Raw genomic sequence first — 26,487 nt, 5'->3', positions numbered from 1 at the left:
AAGTAAAAAGAATCGAGTTTTACAAAACTCTTATGAAATAAATTGAGATAAAGACAATCTGATATTGAATTTCATACTTTATTTTCCTGTTTGGGTTGGTTAGAATACAATGAAAAAAGCTAATAACAAAATATGTTAATGAACCTGCATTGATGAAGGAACACTGGCAAAGACTTTCAAGATACCAGGGCCAGTACACATCTATACCTATCTACAAAACTCTGTACCTATCTACAAAACTCTGTATCTACAAAACTCTGTACCTATCTACAAATACCAACAGCGTACTACTTTCTGTACAATCAAAACCTCTATGTCTTTTTCCAAAGCCAGCATTGCCAACAGATTTTCTTTTTCATTTTGTTTTATTTTTTAGCTTTTTGTATTCGATCTTAACCAACCTGTACTGGTCCATATCCAAAGCTGATATCATTTAACAATTGCCACTCATCTGTACCTGTTCATAGTCAATTCTTTTTTGTCAAATCCCACCTGCACTCACCTGTTTAGACAATACCTTATCACTTTCTGTACGATCAAAATGCACTCCCCTTATCAATAGCCAACAACCTTTTTTTTCTTACACGATCAGAAGTCGTCTGTATATACATAGCAAATAGCGTGTTACTTCTACACAAACAAATCAAATACTAATAGCTATTTAGCTTTACACACATTCACAACTCACCCGTGCTGGTTCCAAGAGCAAATTACTTTCAAATAAAACTCAGTCGCAATTTTTTCAAAGTTAATAAGTGTTTTGCTTTCTTCACATCCAGAAGTCACTTGCAATTCTGCATAGCCAAGAGCCTGTTATTTCCGTAACAGTCACAAATCATCCTACTTTAGCTGAGACCTCACAATTGATGAAGTACTGTTGAAAATACTATATGTTCAATAACCTTTCTGCCGTATTCTGATTTGCCAGGCATCCACAGCGCCATGATCTCAAAGTGATGTCGATAGGAGCCTCACTTTAGACTGACCTATGTATTTTATCTGGTAACTGTTTCTAGTGTAAGAGACAATATTATCAAACAAATTTCATTTTCGTTTACATTTAATAAAAAAAAAACGATTGTAGAATGTTTTAACCCATATTTTTGTTTTCAACTGAGGTAAAAGAGAAAATCACTATTACACTGTATACCATAGCGTCAACACACTTGGACAACAGACAACATTGGAAACTCAATACAGTAAAAACCACTCAGAAACTGAGTTGCCAGCAAAAAAGAGCAGACTGAACCTTCGTAGAATTAACCTATATAGTACATAAAACATTATATCATATAAAGAAGTGATTGATGTTAACAGTTGATAATGGAAAGTATAAAGTTATACAAATTTACTTCACTTGGTACATTGTAAGTAAAAAAAAATATTTTTTCCTCTTTTCTTTCCAGGTTTTAATCTTGTCTCATGTACGTCTTTGGTTTTGATCAATCCAGGAATGTCTCTCGTATACTATATTGCTCGACATGTGGCATCCTCTTTCATATGTTTTCTCACATTTTGGATTACTGGAGTTTATTATCAGAATTGTGGAGAAAATTTAAAAAAACCCTAACTGACAGCTTCCTAAATATCAAATACTACTCCAAAGAAAAGAAATATTCTTACATGGAGAGGAATCCAATTAGCCCTTTGTATGGCATAGGATAATATAGCGAATAATGAAAAAGAATACACCAAAATCATTTTAAGACGTATGTAATCTCTTCATGCCTTAATTTGTTCGAACACCACGAAGATATACCATGTGCATAATTTGACATTAATGTGTTCGAATGTTAAAAAAATATTTCCGTTAATCAAAATGTTTTTCTAGTTATTATATTCTCCGGTTAACGTGGAGATTGTGTTAGCCAAAACACAATTGGTTTATTCCTAATTTTAAATCTCAAAATAGAGTACACATGAGAGTAAGAATCGCGGGCGTTGTATTTCCAAAGGGGGTAATTATGTTGTGGTAGTAATCAAGGAAGCCCGTAAGCAAACGTGTTACTAATCACGGGATGGTAGAATTTGTACAGCACAGACATATCCATCTCTCTGACACACAGTGCAAATATGCTGGCTCTACTAATTGCTTTGATGCTACGTAGTGAATTGAGATTTGCACTTGACAGATAGAATATGGAATCGCAAACGACATCCGTGAAACTCCTGATAATTCAAAACACCCATGGAAGTGTGTTGTGATGACGACTGGACCAAGATGTTGATGTTGTGTTTCTTGTGTTTCTCTGTTACTGAGCGCATATATGGCACGTGTTATGGGATAAGGTTGCTTTATGATGGGAACACGTTTGCAAAAGTATGAATGAATTAGTCAAAGAAAAGAAATAGTAAAATTAATAATGCAAAATGGAGAAGTCAATTGCTTTCAAATTGTTAATAGTATGACTACTTTCTTCTTTGTCATATTTTTCTTAATCAGTTATGTTAAAGATTTTATCAGATAATGCAAAACGAAAAGTTTTGGCCTGTTTTGTTAAATGATGTCGCCGAAAATATCACCGTGCTGTGATAATTGTTTGATCAAACATCATCTTGCGAAAAAAACAAATTCCCCAGTGACAATTCAATTTTTCATTTTCTAGATGATGGCTTTAATATCTACCAAGACAGAAACAGATTACGTCACATCCGGTCTGTTACGAACTCGTCAAGCATCCCTGGTGGTCCATTAACGCTTCCAATAGGTAAGTTCTAACCATAACGGTCATTCGCATGCTTATAATTGTTATATTGATTGCAGGAGGGGGGATTCAAATACTTTAATAAACAGAACAAACAGACTACATACGGTAGGCGTGTTATAAAACATCTCAATTATTTACGAGGATTTTAATTCGAATAATGAGCTGCATATTATAATAACGATACCTTAATGTGTTTGTGATATTTTGATTCGCGATATGTCACATTGAAAATTGTTTGAGGCATATTTTTTTTCTGATATTTTCCAACAGTTTGACTCGTTAGGTCTGTGTGATCATCGATCGTAATTTTATCTCAAAAACGATAAAACTACGGCAAAATATGACATTTTTTTTTACATTGGAATACTTGAAAAAGTACAAGGAGAATAAAAGGCCGGGTGTTTCGGGGTAAACGTGATCGTCTTCTGCTTGGTCAAGCAATCCCGCCATGTAAATCTGGGTCGAATCCCAGTAATATTACGTCCTCACATCGGGAATGGGGTGGTATCACGTCCTCACATCGGGAATGGGGTGGTATCACGTCCTCACATTGGGAATAGGGTGGTATAACGTCCTCACATCGGGAATGGGGTGGCATCACGTCCTCACATCGGAAACGGAGTGGTATCACGTCCTCACATCGGGAATGGGGTGGTATCACTTCCTCACATCGGGAATGGGGTGGTAGCACGTCCTCACATCGGAAACGGAGTGGTATTACGTCCTCACATCGGGAATGGAGTGGTATCACGTCCTCACATCGGGAATTGGGTAGTATCACGTCCTCAAATCGGTAATGGGGTGGTATCACGTCCTCACATCGGGAATGGGGTGGTATCACGTCCTCACATCGGGAATGGGGTAGTATCACGTCCTCAAATCGGTAATGGGGTGGTATCACGTCCTCACATCGGACACGGAGTGGTATCACGTCCTCACATCGGGAATGGGGTGGTATCACTTCCTCACATCGGGAATGGGGTGGTATCACGTCCTCACATCGGAAACGGAGTGGTATTACGTCCTCACATCGGGAATGGGGTGATATCACGTCCTAGCATCGGAAACGGAGTGGTATTACGTCCGCACATCGGTAATGGGGTGGTATCACGTCCTCACATCGGGAATGGGGTGGTATCCCGTCCTCCCATCGGGAATGGGGTGGTATCACGTCCTCAAATCGGGAATGGGGTGGTATCACGTCCTCACCTCGGGAATGGGGTGGTATCACGTCCTCACATCGGGAATGAGGTGGTATCACGTCCTCACATCGGGAATGAGGGGGCATCACGTCGTCACATCGGGAATGGGGTGGGGACTCACATCGGGAATGGGGTGGTATCACGTCCTAACATCGGGAATGGGGTGGTATCACGTCCTAACATCGGGAATGGGGTGGTATCACGTCCTAACATCGGGAATGGGGTTGTGACTCACATCGGGAATGGGGTGGTATCACGTCCTCACATGGGGAATGAGGTGGTATCACGTCCTCACATCGGGAATGGAGTGGTATCACGTCCTGACATCGGGAATGGGGTGGTATCACGTCCTCAAATCGGGAATGGGGTGGTATCACGTCCTCACATCGGAAACGAAGTGGTATCACGTCCTCACATCGGGAATGAGGCGGCATCACGTCGTCACATCGGGAATGGGGTGGTGACTCACATCGGGAATGGGGAGGTAATACGTCCTCACATCGGGAATGGGGTGGCATCACGTCGTCACATCGGGAATGGGGTGGTGACTCACATCGGGAATGGGGTGGTATTACGTCCTCACATCGGGAATGGGGTGGTATCACGTCCTAACATCGGAAACGGAGTGGTATCACGTCCTCACTTCGGGAATGGGGTGGTATTACGTCATCACATCGGGAATGGGGTGGTATCAGGTCCTAACATCGGAAACGGAGTGGTATTTCGTACTCACATCGGGAATGGGGTGGTGACTCACATCGGGAATGGGGTGGTATCACGTCCTCACATCGGGAATGGGGTGGTGACAACAAAACTAAAATACACACTTATGAGCATGATACAAATATCAGCCGTCGTACCACACACAACTGGGCATATAGTATAAGTGACATATTCAATTGTTACTTACACATATCAGAGGCGTGTTCTTGTTATTCAATCGTTTCAGTAGCGGTATTTATTGACGATATTGTTTTTAAATAATCCAGTAATAAATAAAACTTGTAATCACATTAATATAAAGTACCAGTAATTGCAATTGTATGAAGTGTATTCTACATATATCATTCAGTTTATTTTAATTGCTCTACCTCTAGGCTTCAGAAACGTTGAACGATATCTCTGATTAAACAAAATGTTACTGACAAATGATGGCTCGTAAAAAAGCTCAAATGCTTATTTCTAATACGTTATTTTTTGGCATATGCTTTAAAACAACATTTCTCTGAAATTTCCCTGGAAAATAATCTTTGAAACGCTGTGTGGTATTTCTACCACATCCAGAAACCTCAGTGACAAGACACGAGAGGTGTTGACCAGTTCCTGTGTTGTGCGGACTGAACTATCGACCGTTTGATACAGGTCACTCTACGCCGGCCTTATATATGCCGCTGGTTATCTTCTGGGTGCTATGTAACATTTAAACCAATTATAGCTGGGATACCGACACCATCTTTCCCCGAGTCTTTGGGAAGAGATGGTGTTAGTGTTGGCATCTATAGAAAATATATGCGTTTTTCCTGGACATACAAGCTAGACAAAGGTAGCATTTGCCCATATCAGCTTCTTCAACAGAACTATGACGCCAGTAGAATCTGTAATTTCATTATTTATGAAGTTAACGTTTCGGATACTGATATTGTTTGTAATTTTTCCTAATATCATCCTCATAATGTTACTGTCAGCATTGTTAGCAGTGATTCCGCGTCCTAAAATCGAAACCGGAATGGTGACAACGGATAAACAAGGCACACTAATAACCGGAAAAACAATGCACACTAATAACCGGAATGGTGACAACGGATCAACAAGGCACACAAATAACCGCAATGAAGACAACGGATCAACAAGGCACACTAATAACCGGAATGGCGACAACGGATCAACAAGGCACACTAATAACCGGAATGGCGACAACGGATCAACAAGGCACACTAATAACCGGAATGATGACAACGGATCAACAAGGCACACTAATAACCGAAATGGTGACAACGGATCAACAAGGCACACTAATACCCGGAATGGTGACAACGGATCAACAAGGCACACAAATAACCGCAATGAAGACAACGGATCAACAAGGCACACTAATAACCGGAATGGCGACAACGGATCAACAAGGCACACTAATAACCGGAATGGTGACAACGGATAAACAAGGCACACTAATAACCGGAAAAACAATGCACACTAATACCCGGAATGGTGACAACGGATCAACAAGGCACACTAACAACCGGAATGGTGACAACGGATCAACAAGGCACGCTAATAACCGGAATGGTGACAACGGATCAACAAGACACACTAATAACCGGAATGGTGACAACGGATCACGAGGCACACTAATAACCGGAATGGTGACAACGGATCAACAAGGCCCACTAATAACCGGAATGGTGACAACGGATCAACAAGGCACACTAATAACCGGAATGGTGACAACGGATCACGAGGCACACTAATAACCGGAATGGTGACAACGGATCAACAAGGTACACTAATAATCGTTATAAACAAGGCACGCTAATAATCGTAATAAACAAGGAACACTAATAATCGTAATAAAAAAGGTACACTAATAATCGTTATAAACAAGGCACGCTAATAATCGTAATAAACAAAGCACACTAATAATCGTAATATAAAAAGCACACTAATAAACGAAAAACAAGGCACACTAATAATCGAAATAAACAAGGCACACTAATACCCGGAATGGTGACAACGGATCACGAGGAACACTAATAACCGGAATGGTGACAACGGATAAACAAGGCACACTAATAATCGTAATAAACAAGGCACACTAATAATCGTAATAAAAAAAGCACACTAATAAACGAAAAAACAAGGCACACTAATAATCGTTATAAACAAGGCACACTAATAATCGTAATAAACAAGGCACACTAATAATCGTAATAAACAAGGCACACTAATAATCGTAATAAACAAAGCACACTAATAATCGTAATAAACAAGGTACACTAATAATCGTAGTAAACAAGGCACACTAATAATCATAATAAACAAGGCACACTAATAATCGTAATAAACAAGGCACACTAATAATCGTAATAAACAAGGCACACTAATAATCGTAATAAACAAGGCACACTAATAATCGTAATAAACAAGGCACACTAATAATCGTAATAAACAAGGCACACTAATAATCGTAATAAACAAGGCACACTAATAATCGTAATAAACAAGGCACACTAATAATCGTAATAAACAAGGCACACTAATAATCGTAATAAACAAGGCACACTCATAATCGTAGTAACATGCAGGGTCATATAAGGACTGGTGTCTAGGGAGACAACAGCAATGGTCATATAAGGACTGGTGCCTAGGGAGACAACAGCCAGGGTCAAATAAGGACTGGTACCTAGTCAGACAATAGTCAGGGTCATATAAGGACGGGAAACTAGGGAGACAACATGCAGGGTCATATAAGGACTGGTGTCTAGGGAGACAACAGTCAGGTTCATATAAGGACTGGTAACTATGGAGACAACAGCCAGGGTCAAATAAATACGGGAAACTAGGGAGACAACATGCAGGATCATATAAGGACTGGTGTCTAGGGAGACAACAGCAAGGGTCAAATAAGGACTGGTGCCTAGGGAGACAACACCCAGGGTCAAATAAGGACGGGAAACTAGGGAGACAACATGCAGGGTCATATAAGGACTGGTAACTATGGATCTTATAAGGGTCTTATAAGGGCTGGTGTCTATAGGGAGACACAACAGCCGTTGTCATATAAGGACTGGTGTCGAGGGAGACACATCAGCCAGGGTCATATAAGGACTGGTGTCGAGGGAGACACAACAGCCAGGGTCATATAAGGACTGGTGTCGAGGGAGACACAACAGCCAGGGTCATATAAGGCATGGTGTCTAGGGAGACTCCGCCTGAAATAGAAAGTAGCCAGAAAAAGATAGGAAACGAAAATGATCCCAAGTGTTCGATGGGGGCAACCTATCAATTTCAGTCCCTTCCCTGTCCCCTTCGTAGAAGACACGGAAGAAACTTCCGATTCTGAAGGGGCCTGCATTACACGCCTTTTATGATACACATGCATTGGGATACAGCAGGTGTGTTATTGATTTCTGCAATGTAACCAAAACAGAAGAGAAAGACGAAACCACTACTAATTCTGCTGGTTGGTCTAATTAGTCGCCTCTTACGACCATGTAGTTAGATACAGTAGACATAGCTTCCCTCGATCCTGCACGGGTTGTTGAATATGATGTATTTCATCAAAATATTTTGTTACCTTATGACTTTTTCAAGGGTCCGATTTGAAATATATTTCATTACATATGTAGATATTGGTTTGCTCAAAGAGCAGTTTACAATATTATATTCACATAGTATATTTTTGTTTTGTGTATTTTTCTTTCTTGAACAGGGACTATCTTTAATGCTCAAGACCAACAACTCCGTTCCAGTTTCCGCTTAGCATGTGATCTATACAACCAAAGGCCGGACAAAAAATTCGAGCTAGCATGGTCTACTAAAACTATTGATGTCGCTGACAATTTCCAACTCGCCACCGCTCGTAAGTACCGATTAAAACATTATATAGAGAGACATATGCTTGACATGGAGTACACCTCTTGTTGTGTCGACTGTGCTTTGCAGGGATAAAATACACTAAATCATTTAACTCCATACCTCTTTGGTACAATGTACTGTACAGGACTCGCATCTTATGGTTTTATCGGGTTTTAGACTTATTATTTTTTGAAATACTGATACCCAGTGATTTGAAAAAGAGTCTGTGATACTGACAGATCATTTCTCCTTATACAGATTGATGCTTTTATGATATTTTCTTAATGAATTACCAGATCATGCAGTTACATGAAACTAGCCTAGACTCGCTACAGTGAAATACAGACAAAACAAGAATTTAAAGGGCGGTTACTTGGTTAACCTAAAACTTAGCTATTATCTGGTGTTTTGCCTGCAATAGAACCTTCACCGCTCCTATAGGCACAGATTACAGGTATAATATCTCAGGCAATATGTATCCCCAAGTGTAAACCTGAAACAAGCAAACAATTAGTTCAATAAAAATAATAGTATTTGATATTTGATAAAAACAAAATGCATTAAAAGGACTTCAAACCCTTCGTAATACACATGTTTTTCTTGTGTTATTTTCGTGTCGTCATTTCCGTATTGCGTATCGGTCATTCCATTACCGTAGTGTAAATTATGGTAACAGCGGGTAAACAATAGTACACGTGCGTGACGATAATATATGAACACCCGATTTCGAGACTTAACTTCGAAATGAGTAATCACACGTACTTCAGAAATAAAGCTTATGATACAAAGACATTAATTAATTCACGGGAGGACATGACTGACATAAGATCAGACGACTTCAAGAAGGTTGTATATGAGGCGCATAGAATTCAGACTGATGCGTTTTGTTTTCAGACCTCACCTGTACATATGTGCACGTGCTAACAGTAGTTCACAAGCTCGGGGTCGCTACGACTTTTATTGCCGAGCGAGTTACGCTCTGTCAGATAAATCATTTCACAAATGCGATTACAATAACTATGTGAAAATAGTGGTTTGTAAAATAACTGTCACTGTATAAATTCTATCCCTCTGCAAAAAGTTCCGATTTTTTTAAAGGTAGACAACTCTCATCAGGATCAAAATTGTTGTAAAATGTAAAATAAATTAATTATAAAGACTTAATGTGTATTTGGTTCAATTTGTCATTCTTTTTGTATGAAACTATGTGTCCTGTTTGCTTTTAGCTTATATATAATAACTTTTATCCATACAATTTCAATAAAAAACACTTTGTGTAACATGTTGTAGATATTTTATGTTAAATAAGATATTTGTAGGGTTGATTAGCAATGTTTCTGTTTCTTTTCATTATTTATTGTTGTATTAGTTTTGAACAATGCCACACACTCAAAAAATGTGAAAGTGTTTAAGTTGAGAAAAAATCAAATTTTCGGTATTTTTTTACCAAAAAAATCCCCAGTTTATCGGAATGCTTAGATATTCATAAAATCATCTTTACATAGTGACATAATCATTATGTGAAACTTTCATTAACTTCTGCTGGTTAATTGCGAAAGGGTGGAGCCTCCTTAAGTACAAGGTTTTTCTGAAGTTGATTTAGGGTACAAAATGTAATGGAAGTAATTTAAGACACCAGAATATAAATTTGAAATGAACAGTAGTATACAAAAAATTAAAGACAACGGTCCTGGTATAAGAACTAAACCAGGTCCGAAAATATTTGTTTGTGTCTTTAAAGAAGAAATCACAATGGCGATAACTTGCATTGCGATAGCAAGTTGTGCTAACTATATAAGATATGCATCATAACGTGAAACCATGTTTCGGTCACTCGAGACAATTTCGTGATTAAATTTGATACGAGTTATGTAGAGCTGACACATCCACGTCAACGTAGTTAAGTCTTATTTACTCTATCGCCTTATATTAATTTTTATCTACCCTATCGCCTAGATGAATTGGTAAACACGTTCTCAGTGAGCTGTAACATGCTGTCAAAAAACTTCAACATCAACTTGATTGAATTTTAGTACATGTAATATTAGTATATCTACTGGAATCAAATGATGTTGTGTTCGCCAGTATTCATCTGGTCAATGTTCTCACGACCCTAAAGATATAGAAGTGACGATGGCACTTTAGCAAATTATTTTTAAAGTAATTCTAGCAATCTTAACAGGGTTCTCCCTCGGCCATTTAGCTGATATGGAGCCGTATCAGCTTCAGGTAGAAATGTCCCTATCGTATCAGATTAACTAGCCCGTGTCACCTCAGACAATGACTAGTATCACATTGGTATTTGTACTGAAAGGGGTCTGCTACAATATAATTTGACACTGATTAATTCACACGGCTGTCCCAAGTAAACGCATTGGTCGCGATCGTGTGGTTAACACTCCGGCCTTAGGCGGCCGGGGTTCGATCCCCGATGTCGTCGTAGGCGTGGAATATTCAGAGAAAGTGTTTTTCACCTGTCTACTAATCTCTTTCAATCCAGGCGGAGTATAAAATGGTCTGGTGTGGGTGATCTAATAACTATACATGCATTAATATAATTCTATATAAAAACTCAATGCACAAACCCGACAACCCCCCTCCCCATACCTGCATCTACCCAACTCTCCTCTACCTACTGATAACTCTCACCAATGCACAAACTCGTCGCACCCACCTTTTTCTTCCCACCTCTCCAACAACTATCTTATACTAATACTCACAAAATAATTATAAAAGTCAGAACAGTGAACAGTTACAGACGAAAGATAAAGGAAAGTTTTATAAGAAAAAAGAACATTGGTACTGAAGAGAAAAGTTTTCCATCAAGTGCAAAGACTGGATACGGTTTCAAGAATGGACGCCAAAAACAAGATTAACTATCACCTGCATGACAATAACCACTCACCAACAACTCACAGTCCGGCGGAGGGGACTATAAACGGTGTCCCGCGTAGGAGGGTCCAACCTGCACGTAAAAAATCCCTCTGTGTATTGTCGAAAGAGTAGGCGCGTTAACGCCGACACAGAGGATAGGGATAGATTAGATTACATTTATTTTCGACGATTCGACGGACTTCCAAAATATAGGAACAAAACAAAACACAAAATAGAGTAGGATATAAATAACGGACAGCCTGGATAAGGTACGCCCTCCTCCTAGACCAACGCCATGATATGATACGATCGGTGATCTCCCCATCTTTTTATACAATAAAAGTTTCAATAAGACTCATATATTATAAGCCCAACAACTTATAGACCCCCATAAGACCATCTACTAACAACCATTTTTTATTTTATTTTTTTATTTTTATTTTCTTAAATAGACATTCACCAAAGAATTAAGGGTAAATATCCGCATACACCATAGAGACCCCTCAGATAAGCAGATCGACGTTTCTCTACTGTCGGGCACAACCGGCAGTAAGAGACCCGAGGTACATAACAAATATAATATATATACCTCCCTATAAGAACATGAATATATGCAATAAATGCACTTTCAAAATATACAAATAATCTTATTTTTTATGTACATATATATATTAATATAAGCCATATTGGCCAATTTCGAACCGCCTCAACGACACCAATACATTAGTAAGGATCAACAACCAAAACTGCATTACATTCATTACTAAAACGAGAATTAACTTTTTCTCGTTTTTTGATCAACCAATATTTAATCCTGTAGACCTCATTCTTAAACCTTTATGCACAAGTGTAAACAGTTATATCAAAGCCAATTTTGATTTTCTGAGCCGTTTATCTAAACAGGTCCCACATAATGCTAAACTTGTTTCTTTTGATGTTGTTAGTTTATACACTAATATACCGCACGATCTTGGTATTGAAGCTGTTAAATATTGGTTGATCAAAAAACGAGAAAAAGTTCATTCTCGTTTTAGTAATGAATTTATACTGCAAGCTCTAGACATTGTCCTCAATCGTAATTCTTTTTATTTTGAGCAAGAATAATTTCAACAGATTAAGGGTACAGTATATATGCAACTTTAGTTTTAGGATACTTAGAGGAAACACTTTATTCTAAGATTGCAACAAAGTTTGGGAAAAACTTTACTGAATTTATCAGAGAGAATTTTTAAGGTTCCTTGACGATTGTTTTGTTATATGGCCTTCTGATAAGGATTTAAATGAATTTCAAACCCTATTGAATTCTTTACATCCTTCTATTTGTTATACGATGGAGTGTAGCGAAACGTCTTTACCTTTCTTAGATGTTTTAGTTCAACTAGATTCAAATAAGATTACAACGGATTTATATTGTAAGACTACAGAGGCACATAATTATCTAAATTTTTACTCTAACCACAGTAAACACACTAAAGTGAATATTCCTTTTAATCTTGCCTCACGGATTGTCACTATCGTCAGCGACCAACAAGCTCAAATTGCTAGACTCAGTCAACTAAAGCAATACCTTAAAGCTCAATGTTATCCTAATGAGATAATAGAACATGGTATACAGAAAGCTATTGAAAAGGGACCCTTTACTTCCCGTCTACAAAAACTAAAGGATGAATCAAAGTTAGTTCCTTTTGTTTCTACTTTCAATCCACGGAATTGTAATATGTTTCCTGTGATAAAGAACAAATGTGAAGAATTAAAGCAAAGTAGCAGGCGTATGAGAAACATTTTTAATAAACATGCTATTTTACATTGTAGACGCCAACGTAAGAACTTGAAACGTATGTTGACATGTTCTAAGTTTGATAATTCTTGTGTGACACCAAATATTAAAACCAAGTCTCAACAGGCCACAGTAAAATTTTACGCTAAATTGTCCACCAATCTTGTGTACTTCGTGACGTCACGTTACTATTGTAGTGTGCTGACATGTAATTGTGACGTCACGACGTTGTTCTTTTGAATAAACCTGAAGAGCCCTGTGAAGGGTGAAAGAAGCTAGTTTTTTAGTCGGTCGTTAATCTTATTTTATATATAGAGAGAGAATAAAAACATAAATCAGAAAAATGATCCTTACAGACGAATAAATATTATATAAAGAAAAATTCTTAACAACGAGTCTATAAATCAGAAAAATGATCCTTACGGACGAAAGACTATAGAAAATAATGTAGCGTGTACCAAACCAAAGGTAATTAATTTATCTAGTAGAAAAATGAACGTAGACGAGTTAGCGTTATTAAGTAAAGGTTTGAAATTTTGTCCTACGCCAGAAAAGCCTAATGTTAATGAATTAAAATGCGATATTCAGGAATTTTCTAGATGACTCAGATTAAATGAAATGTTCTGTTCTAAGAGTAATGATGATGATGTTGGCGACGAGGATATACATTTACAAACTCAGACTGTAAGTTTAGTTAGAAACAAATCAAATTTCAAACCACCTAAGAGCAAAGATAAAATGTTAGAGGATGTCTTAGAAAGTTTAAACAAATTCCCACTTGAAAGTTCACAAAGTAATAATCGACATGTCAAAAATAATCTTTCTTTTAAGCAGACACAAGCTATGAAAAGTTTACAAAACGACCATTCAATTGTGATAAAAGAAGCGGACAAAGGCGGTGCAGTTGTAATTATGAACACCGATTTTTATTGTAAACATATTACTGACATGCTTTCTGATGAGGAATTTTATGATGTTATTAATAACAATGCAGATGTCCCGCCCGTGCAATGATTACTAACTTATTGAAAAAACGAGGTGAGAACATGTTGGTAGATGAAGAAAGAGACTATTTAACAGTGTTTACACACAACACAAGTATGTTCTATGGTTTACCAAAAATACACAAGAGTGAAATTATAAGCAATGCAATAACAGAGCAAAATTCTGTTTATACTAAAGTAGAAAATCATTCAGATTTGAAATTTAGACCTATTGTCGGTGGACCCAACAGTAGCACACAACATCTGAGTCATTTTATGGATATTTTAATGAAACCACTTCGTAAGTCCGTCAAAAATTACATTAGGGACAATTTTGATTTTCTTCAACATCTTCCAAAGCATGTTCAACCTGGTTCTAAACTTGTTACTTTTGACGTTGTTAGTTTATATACAAATATTTCCCATGATCTGGGATTAGAAGCAATAAAGTATTGGCTAAGGAAACATCCAAATAAAATAGATTCGCGTTTTAGCCATGATTTTATTATTGAATCTATGCGTATTATACTTGAAAGAAATGCTTTTTGTTTCAATGATGTATTTTATCATCAGAAAAAAGGTACTGCGATGGGTACCAAAGTGGCCCCTATATATGCAACCCTGGTATTAGGGTTTCTAGGGGAAACTTTATACAATGTTATTGAAACGAAGCATGGTCGCGAATTCCGTGAATTTATTGAAAAAAACTTTCTACGTTTTCTAGATGATTTTTTCATCATATGGCCTGTGTGTGACTTGTGTGTGTCACGGAAGTAGCTAGTATAGAGTTACCGCGGTTCTATTTTTACGATGCTGTTTAGCTTTGCTACACATTCTCAAAAATATCTCTTTATTTGATAATTTTTTTCTGTGGTTATGTAAATTCATGACATTAAAAATTATAGAAACTGCAGCTTCTCTCCACCCAAACCGGAAGTATATAGTAACTACCAAACCAGACGGAAATCCGGATATGTTTGGGCTATTGTGATTCTCTTTTTACACGATTTAGAGGGATTAGGCAAAGTATATCATGTCGGAAAATAAAATTGGATTTTAATCACCAATATACTTAACTTTTATAATAACAGATAATAACAGTTATATTTGATAATCAATACATCTTCAAATATGAAGTCCTCTACTGGGCCTCACTCTTTCCGCAACATTACACTGATGCCATAGACGGGGCAATTAAATGCAACAGTACCAAATGCATTTGTGTTTTCTCTTGAACTGCATAATTCATTCGAAGGTTTTTCTTTACTTATTATTAATTTTACATTAATGACTTTATCGCTATAAAACGAATAAATAGATATTATTTTAAATAATGTTATTTATAAAATAAAACAGAAATAACAGTATTTAGACGCTTCGCTCGTTTCAGGTAATGCCTGTTTTTAAAATGAATGATTTTGCCCAGCAACAGATTCAAATATATTATACAAAAAATTACATGTATTAAAATGGGTAATGTTATGATTCAAAAATTATACTTTACTATCGAAACAAATGTACGAGCTTCGCTCTCTCCAGGCCATGCCTGAGTCATATTATAAGTGCGCAGCTCTACCGCGGTCCTATTTTTACAATGCTGTTTAGCTTTGCTACACATTCTCAAAAATATCTCTTTATTAGATAAAATGTTTCTGTGGTTATGTAAATTCATGACATTAAAAATTATAGAAACTGAAGCTTCTGTCAAATTTTCAGTCTTTTCTTCTCTCCACCCAAACCGAAAGTGTATAGTAACTACCAAACCAGACGGAAATCCGGATATGTTTTGGCTATTGTGATTCTCTTTTTACACGATTTAGAGGGATCAGGCTAAGTATATCATGTCGGAAAATAAAATCGGGACTTAATCACCATTATACTTAACTTTTATAATAACAGATAATAACAGTTATATTTGATAAACAATACATCTTCAAATATGAAGTCCCTATACTGGGCCTCACTCTTTCCGCAACATTACACTGAGGCCATAGACGCGGGAATTAAATGCAACAGTACCAAATGCATTTGCGTTTTCTCTTGAACTGCATAATTCATTCGAATGCTTTTCTTTACTTATTATTAATTTTACATTATGACTTTATCGCTATAAAACGAATAAATAGATAATATTTTAAATAATGTTATTTAGAAAATAAGATTGAAAAAACCAGCATTTAGACGCTTCATTCGTTTCAGGCAATGCCTGTTTTCAAAATGAATGATTTTGCCTAGCAACAGATTCAAGCATATTATAATATTAATATTAATAATGTTATTTAGAAAATAAGATTGAAAAAACCAGCATTTAGACGCCTCATTCGTTTCAGGCAATGCCTGTTTTCAAAATGAATGATTTTGCCTAGCAACAGATTCAAGCATATTAAAAAAAAAATTACCGGTACATTTTGTATGTATTAAAATGGGTAATGTTATGATTCAAAAATTATACTATACTATCGAAACAAATGTACGAGCTTCGCTCTCTCCAGGCCATGCCTGAGTCATATTATTATTTCATTTGTAAGTAATAGTATTACTAGTATATTTAAATCCTAAACAAATAGTACTCTTTGCCTTAAGACTTTAATTAATGTATTTATATTGCTGTGATATCGTTATGGCGGGTACGTATATGGCGGACGTCGTTATAGCGAACTATTATGTGACGTCATAGTTTATGACGTCAATACTTCAAATAAACAGTCTGAAGAATCTCCTAGAAGAGATGAAAGTACTAAAGACTCGTTGTTAAGANAAGCTGGGAAAGGAGACCGGGGAACAAGTCTACAGGTGTCAGGAAGCTGGGAAAGGAGACCGGGGAACAAGTCTACAGGTGTCAGGAAGCTGGGAAAGGAGACCGGGGAACAAGTCTACAGGTGTCAGGAAGCTGGGAAAGGAGACCGGGGAACAAGTCTACAGGTGTCAGGAAGCTGGGAAAGGAGACCGGGGAACAAGTCTACAGGTGTCAGGAAGCTGGGAAAGGAGACCGGGGAACAAGTCTACAGGTGTCAGGAAGCTGGGAAAGGAGACCGGGGAACAAGTCTACAGGTGTCAGGAAGCTGGGAAAGGAGACCGGGGAACAAGTCTACAGGTGTCAGGAAGCTGGGAAAGGAGACCGGGGAACAAGTCTACAGGTGTCAGGAAGCTGGGAAAGGAGACCGGGGAACAAGTCTACAGGTGTCAGGAAGCTGGGAAAGGAGACCGGGGAACAAGTCTACAGGTGTCAGGAAGCTGGGAAAGGAGACCGGGGAACAAGTCTACAGGTGTCAGGAAGCTGGGAAAGGAGACCGGGGAACAAGTCTACAGGTGTCAGGAAGCTGGGAAAGGAGACCGGGGAACAAGTCTACAGGTGTCAGGAAGCTGGGAAAGGAGACCGGGGAACAAGTCTACAGGTGTCAGGAAGCTGGGAAAGGAGACCGGGGAACAAGTCTACAGGTGTCAGGAAGCATGTTCACTCTTGCCTAAAACATTTACCATCAAGGCTAATAGGTGATTCATTCAAGGAAATTTCTGCAATGCTCCAAAAAAAACACTTGATACAGCTGTTATGAATGAATTTACGCACATATGATTGCATTCGAATATGCTGACAGTATTCAGCTAGTGATGGTCACCATATTGGATTTTGTAATGTACAAACAGGAAAGCGGAATGAAAATCTGGGGTTGTTATTTACAAAGGAAGAAAGGCCCAATTAAAAATGTTTTTTTTTTTAATCTATAATCAAATTTACTGACAACAATACAGTTTTAAAGAAAATAGAAACAGTGTAAATTTTATTTAAACATTTTCTCTTGCCAAAGTAAGAATGTGATATATAAATATTCATGGATGTATTTCTTTCTATGTAAAATTAACAGCTTTTTAATAGTGATAAACCAATAGGTAGAAATGTAAGTACCAAACCCTGACACCTTTCTTTTTACATTTTTCAAAGAACATTTAAACACTGGTATTGCTGAAATCTAAACATGAGGATTATATTTATATTATTTATCTTTCGTTTTTAAATTCACCATAACAATTTCAAAATAAACTAAGTTTATTCAACAGCAGTGTTCTGAGTGTAAAAATATTGGCGGAAGTTAGATTGGAGCTCGAACCCGTGATCAGATTGTGATACTGCCGCTCTCAACGACCGAGGTACCTTGTCAACGGAAGTGCACAGGACGCACAATGATACAGTTATATTTTAAACGGAATTAATGGGAGGTTATTGTATATACGACACATTGATACTATACCTGAGACATTCGCTCTCTTTAACTGATTGAATATTCACATTTTTGTTTTGTTTTTTGTTTAAGCGCCCTAATTTTTTACAACTTTTTATTTGATTAAAAAAAAGTATTTATAACACATTTTCGTTTGCAGTTTTAATAAAGAATAATAGTTCTCAGCCTTCTATAATTCATTTTGTCTATTGCCTTAGAAACAAGCAGGTCTGTTTCTTGTGTTTTGATTAAATTCGAACACACATGAGTTATTTTAAATCAAGACCTGGCTGTTGTGTTGGATGTAATTGTGGTATTGTTTTATAAATTATTCTCTATCCTATAACGTTTTCAACAAAGGAATGCTTTCGTTCCCAGTGTCGACAGATGTGTGTTTATTTCTTGCAACTCCAAAATATACCGTGCATTCCGTGCGTTTCAATTTAATAGCACCCTTCATTAGGAGAAAACAATAGGTCAACTCAATAATACGTCTAAACAATATACGTTTTATTTATTTAACAGCAATTATTAAACATGTTTTTACAACTTATACTAATCACTCTTGATGGCCCGGATGTAAGCGCTTGGGAGGTGCTAATGTGGGAGGAAACCGGAGTACCCGGGGAAAACCCACGTGATCGGGCAGTTGACCCTATACCTGTTCACGTCCGATCCGGGAATTTGATCCCGGTTGCCTTGGAGGAAGGCGAGTGCATTAACCACTGCGCCACCAGACACCCTCACAATAATACGTCTATTTGTTGTTTGACCACTGCACAACAAGACCACCCTCACAATAATACGTCTATTTGTTGTTTTACCACTGCGCCACCAGACCACCAGACCATCCTCACAATAATACGTCTATTTGTTGTTTGACCACTACACAACCAGACCACCCTCACAATAATACGTCTATATGTTGTTTTATACCACTGCGCCACCAGACCACCCTCACAAATAATACGTCTGTTTGTTGTTTTATCACTGCGCCACCATACCATCCTCACAATAATACGTCTATTTGTTTTACCACTGCGCCACCAGACCACCCTCACATTTACACGGCTATTTGTTGTTTTACCACTGAGCCACCAGACCACGCTCACAATAATACGTCTTTTTGTTGTTTTACCACTGCGCCCCCAGACCACCCTCACAATAATGCGTCTATTTGTTGTTTTACCATTGCGCCACCAGACCACCCTCACAGTAATACGTCTATTTGTTGTTTGACCACTGCGCCACCAGACCACTCTCACAATAATACATCTATTTTTTGTACCACTGCGCCACCAGACCACCAGACCATCCTCACAATAATACGTCTATTTTTTGTACCACTGCGCCACCAGACCACCCTCGCAAATAATACGTCTGTTTGTTGTTTTATCACTGCGCCACCGCGCCATCCTCACAATAATGCGTCTATTTGTTGTACCACTGCGCCACCAGCCCACCCTCACAATAATACGTGTATTTGGTTTGCCATTGCGCCACCAGACCCCCCTCACAATAATACGTCTATTTGTTTTACTACTGCGCCACCAGACCACCCTCACAGTAATACGTCTATTTGTTGTTTTAACACTGCGCCACCAGACCACCCTCGCAAATAATACGTCTGTTTGTTGTTTTATCCCTGCGCCACCATACCATCCTCACAATACTACGTCTATTTGTTGTTGTACCAATGCCCCACTAGACCACCCTCACAATAATACGGCTATTTGTTGTTTTACCACTGAGCCACCAGACCACGCTCACAATAATGCGTCTATTTGTTGTTCTACCAATGCACCACTACACCGCCCTCACAATAATACGTGTATTTGGTTTGCCATTGCGCCACCAGACCCCCCTCACAATAATACGTGTATTTGTTGTGCCATTGCGCCACCAGACCACCCTCACAATACTACGTCTATTTGTTTTACCACTGCGCCACCATACCATCCTCACAATAATACGTCTATTTGTTTTACTACTGCGCCACCAGACCACCCTCACATTTACACGGCTATTTGTTGTTTTACCACTGCGCCTCCAGACCACGCTCACAATAATACGTCTACTTGTTGTTTTGCCTTAAATGCTGTAACCTGTATAATAACATTGTAGCTGGCAAACTCTAACACACCTTAGTGCTAATAATACGTCTTTTTGTTGTTTTACCACTGCGCCTCCAGACCACCCTCACAATAATACGGCTATTTGTTGTTTTACCACTACGCCACCAGACCACCCTCACTATAATGCGTCTATTTGTTGTTCTACCAATGCACCACTACACCGCCCTCACAATAATACGTGTATTTGGTTTGCCATTGCGCCACCAGACCCCCCTCACAATAATACGTGTATTTGGTTTGCCATTGCGCCACCAGACCCCCCTCACAATAATACGTGTATTTGGTTTGCCATTGCGCCACCAGACCCCCCTCACAATAATACGTCTATACGTCTATTTGTTGTTTGACCACTACACAACCAGACCACCCTCACAATAATGCGTCTATTTGTTGTACCACTGCGCCACCAGACCACCAGACCATCCTCACAATAATACGTCTATTTTTTGTACCACTTCGCCACCAGACCACACTCACAATAATACGTCTATTTTTTGTTTTACTGCGCCACCAGACCACCCTCACAGTAATACGTCTATTTGTTGTTTGACCACTGCGCCACCAGACCACTCTGACAATAATACGTCTATTTGTTGGTTTACCACTGCGCCACCAGACCACCCTCACAATAATACGTCTACTTGTTGTTTTACCTTAAATGCTGTAACCTGTATAAGAACATTGTAGCTGGCAAACTCTAACACACCTTAGTGCTAGCGGAGCCTGTCAGTTAGAGTCAATGGTATAATATCAATAACTGAATTAAATAGGTAAGGGACTCACTAATCACATCTTCTCTATACCTAACACTCATGATAAAATCTTCTAACGCTGCTCTGAAACAGTTCACTTTCTGACAGGTGGGTTATAGATGTCGTAATATCACCTCTACAGCAACCAATGAGAGGGTTACATTACAAATGGTAGATGGTTGATATATATTTTTAAAAAAAAATTGCTAAAACCTGTACTTGCTACTGAAGTTCACAGTAAACATGTAGAAACTAAAAAAAGGCCTAATTTCATGAAATTAAAAAAAAATAAACTTCGGCATTGGAACAAGATTTTATGTTCTTTTATAGTATACTTTTAATATTAGTGGAAAGTATATATTTATTTAGATTTACTCTGTTCGTAACTTCTTTATATTGGATCGAACGAAACATTTCCGGCAGAATATTCACAAAAAAAAAATAAAAAAAAATAGTCCTACATACATGGAAGTTTTAATTGTAAAGATGTCATTTTTGTTTGAAATCATATGATTGATTTATAAACCGAGAAATCTATACGTATTACCCGTTTGACTTTTACTTTTACGAAGCATACCTATTAATGCCTGAGTGTTATGGTTCCTGGTGACGTCATTAACCAGGCCACGGCACAGAAAACAACCAGTGTGAAGAGACGTTCTCGTTTTAGATTATTTCATGTTGAAAGCAAAAATCGATTTTTCCTCAAACTGTTTCTTAGGAGTATATCTAGACGTTGTTCTTTCAGCAGATACAGCTTTAAAAATTAAGCTATGACCTGCAAAACAGATATAAAACATCTACCTAAAAACTACAATTATGTGTAGGACCAGAGTACCTTGATGTTTGTACAAACACAGTCGTGTAACGGTTTATGGAGGATGTATAACAAAACTTAAATAACTTCTCTATAAAATTGTTGTTTATGACGTTAAAATTGTTGATAAATTCAAGGGCTAGGATGGTAGAATAATACAATAATAAACTTAACATAAAAGCAAATTGAAAACACATTTCCTTTATAAAAGAGAATAGTTGTTGCAAATTGAATTGTTAAAGTGTAAAAAACAAAAACTGAAATTGACAACAAATTAACTCAACCTTTATTTGTTTTTATTTTAGTAGCATGTAGAGAATATAAGTGAAGTGTAATCGAACATGTTATTTATATGTTGTGCATAAAGTGAACATTCATTCGTATACAGAATAGTACATACATTCGTATATAGAAGTATACATACATTTGTATATAGAAGTATACATACATTCGTATACAGAATAGTACATACATTCGTATATAGAAGTATCCATACATTTGTATATAGAAGTATACATACATTCGTATACAGAATAGTACATACATTCGTATATAGAAGTATACATACATTAGTATATAGGAGTATCCATACATTCGTATACAGAAAAGTGCATACATTCGTATACAGAAGTATACATACATTCATATACAGAAGTATACATACATTCGTATACAGAAGTATACGTACATTCGTATATAGAAGTATACATACATTCGTAGAAGTATACATACATTCGTATACAGAAGTATACGTACATTCGTATATAGAAGTATACATACATTCGTAGAAGTATACATACATTCGTATACAGAAGTATAGATACATTCGTATATAGAAGTATACATACATTTGTATATAGAAGTATACATACATTCGTATACAGAATAGTACATACATTCGTATATAGAAGTATACATACATTAGTATATAGGAGTATCCATACATTCGTATACAGAAAAGTACATACATTCGTATATAGATGTGTACATACATTCGTATATAGAAGTATACATACATTTGTATATAGAAGTATACATACATTCGTATACAGAATAGTACATACATTCGTATATAGAAGTATCCATACATTTGTATATAGAAGTATACATACATTCGTATACAGAATAGTACATACATTCGTATATAGAAGTATCCATACATTTGTATATAGAAGTATACATACATTCGTATACAGAAGTATACGTACATTCGTATATAGAAGTATACATACATTCGTAGAAGTATACATACATTCGTATACAGAAGTATATATACATTCGTATATAGGAGTATACATACATTTGTATATAGAAGTATACATACATTCGTATACAGAAGTATATATACATTCGTATACAGAATAGTACATACATTCGTATATAGAAGTATACATACATTAGTATATAGGAGTATCCATACATTCGTATACAGAAAAGTACATACATTCGTATACAGAAGTATACATACATCCGTATATAGAAGTATACATACATTCGTATACAGAAGTATATATACATTCGTATATAGGAGTATCCATACATTCGTATACAGAAAAGTACATACATTCGTATATAGATGTGTACATACATTCGTATATAGAAGTATACATGCATTCGTATACAGAAGTATACATACATTCGTATGTAGAAGTATACATACATTCGTATACAGAAGTATATATACATTCGTATACAGAATAGTACATACATTCGTATATAGAAGTATACATACATTCGTATATAGAAGTATACATACATTCGTATATAGGAGTATCCATACATTCGTATACAGAAAAGTACATACATTCGTATACAGAAGTATACATACATTCGTATATAGGAGTATACATACATTCGTATATAGAAGTATACATGCATTCGTATACAGAAGTATACATACATTCGTATATAGAAGTATACATACATTCGTATACAGAAGTATACATACATTCGTATATAAAGGTATACATACATTCGTATATAGAAGTATACATAATTTGTATATAGGAGTATACATACATTCGTATACAGAAGTATACATACATTCGAATATAGGAGTATACATACATTTGTATATAGAAGTATACATACATTCGTATAAAGAAAAGTACATACATTCGTATACAGAAGTATACTTACATTCGTATATAGAAGTATACATACATTCGCATACAGAAAAGTACATACATTCGTATACGGAAGTATAGATACATTCGTATATAGAAGTATACATAAATTTGTATACAGAAGTATACATACATTCGTAGATAAAGGTATACATACATTCGTATATAGAAGTATACATACATTCGTATAAAGAAGTATACATACATTCGTATACAGACAAGTACATACATTCGTATACAGAAGTATACATACATTCGTATATAGAAGGATACATACATTCGTATACAGAAGTATACATACATTAGTATACAGAAGTATACATACATTCGTATACATAAAAGTACATACATTCGTATATAGAAGTGTACATACATTCGTATATAGAAGTATACATACATTCGTATAAAGAAAAGTACATACATTCGTATACAGAAGTATAGATACATTCGTATATAGAAGTATACATACATTCGCATACAGAAAAGTACATACATTCGTATATAGAAGTATAGAAGTATAGATACATTCGTATATAGAAGTAAACATACATTCGTATACAGAAGTATACATACATTCGCATATAGAAATATACATACATTCGTATACAGAAGTATACATAAATTCGTATACAGAAGCATACATACATTCGTATACAGAAGTATACATACATTAGTATACAGAAGTATACATACATTCGTATACAAAAAAGTACATTCATTTGTATATAGAAGTATACATACATTCGTATACAGATAAGTACATACATTCGTATACAGAAGTATAGATACATTCGTATATAGAAGTATACATACATTCGCATACAGAAAAGTACATACATTCGTATATAGATGTGTACATACATTCGTATATAGAAGTATACATACATTCGCATACAGAAAAGTACATACATTCGTATACAGAAGCATAGATACATTCGTATATAGAAGTATACATACATTCGTACCCCGCCAACTACATACATTCGTATACAGAAGTATAGATACATTCGTATATAGAAGTAAACATACATTCGTATACAGAAGTATACATACATTAGTATACAGAAGTATACATACATTCGTATACAAAAAAGTACATTCATTTGTATATAGAAGTATACATACATTCGTATACAGGAAAGTACATACATTCGTATACAGAAGTATAGATCCATTCGTATATAGAAGTATACATACATTCGTAAATAGGAGTATACATACATTCGTATATAGAAGTATACTTACATTCGTATACAGAAGTATACATACATTTGTATACAGAAGTATACATACATCCGTATACAGAAAAGTACATACATTCGTATACAGAAGTATGGATACATTCGTATATAGAAGTATACATACATTCGCATACAGAAAAGTACATACATTCGTATACAGAAGCATAGATACATTCGTATATAGAAGTATACATACATTCGTACCCCGCCAACTACATACATTCGTATACAGAAGTATAGATACATTCGTATAATTCGTATACAGAAAAGTACATACATTCGTATACGGAAGTATAGATACATTCGTATATAGAAGTATACATACATTCGTACCCCGCCAACTACATACATTCGTATACAGAAGTATAGATACATTCGTATATAGAAGTATACATACATTCGCATACAGAAAAGTACATACATTCGTATACAGAAGCATAGATACATTCGTATATAGAAGTATACATACATTCGTACCCCGCCAACTACATACATTCGTATACAGAAGTATAGATACATTCGTATATAGAAGTATACATACATTCGTACCCCGCCAACTACATACATTCGTATACAGAAGTATAGATACATTCGTATAATTCGTATACAGAAAAGTACATACATTCGTATTTAGAAGGAGACATACATGCGTATATAGAAGGATACATACATTCGTATACAGAAAAGTACATACATCCGTATACAGAAGTATAGATACATTCGTATATAGAAGTATACATACATTCGCATACAGAAAAGTACATACATTCGTATATAGATGTGTACATACATTCGTATATAGAAGTATACATACGTTCGTATACAGAAGTATAGATACATTCGTATATAGAAGTATACATACATTCGTAAATAGGAGTATACATACATTCGTATATAGAAGTATACTTACATTCGTATACAGAAGTATACATACATTTGTATACAGAAGTATACATACATTCGTATACAGAAGTATAGATACATTCGTATATAGAAGTAAACATACATTCGTATACAGAAGTATACATACATTTGTATACAGAAGTATACATACATTCGTATACAGAAAAGTACATTCAT

General features: G+C 36.3%; 1 protein-coding gene across 1 annotated transcript in view; it reads left to right on the top strand.

Annotated features, from left to right (window-relative positions):
* The window catches only part of LOC110440423 (glutamate receptor 2-like), a 100,026-nt gene that overhangs the window by 35,453 nt on the left and 38,086 nt on the right, over window positions 1-26,487 (top strand). Inside the window, exons 2-3 of the mRNA XM_021483493.1 lie at window positions 2,607-2,708; window positions 8,340-8,489. Coding sequence (XP_021339168.1) covers window positions 2,607-2,708; window positions 8,340-8,489 — 252 coding nt within the window. The remainder of the gene's footprint in view (window positions 1-2,606; window positions 2,709-8,339; window positions 8,490-26,487) is intronic.

Source organism: Mizuhopecten yessoensis, unplaced genomic scaffold (assembly GCF_002113885.1).
Source record: "Mizuhopecten yessoensis strain PY_sf001 unplaced genomic scaffold, ASM211388v2 scaffold11181, whole genome shotgun sequence".
NCBI lineage: Eukaryota > Metazoa > Mollusca > Bivalvia > Pectinida > Pectinidae > Mizuhopecten > Mizuhopecten yessoensis.
The sequence above is the reverse complement of the archived record's forward strand: the minus strand, read 5'-3'. Positions and strand labels throughout refer to the sequence as shown.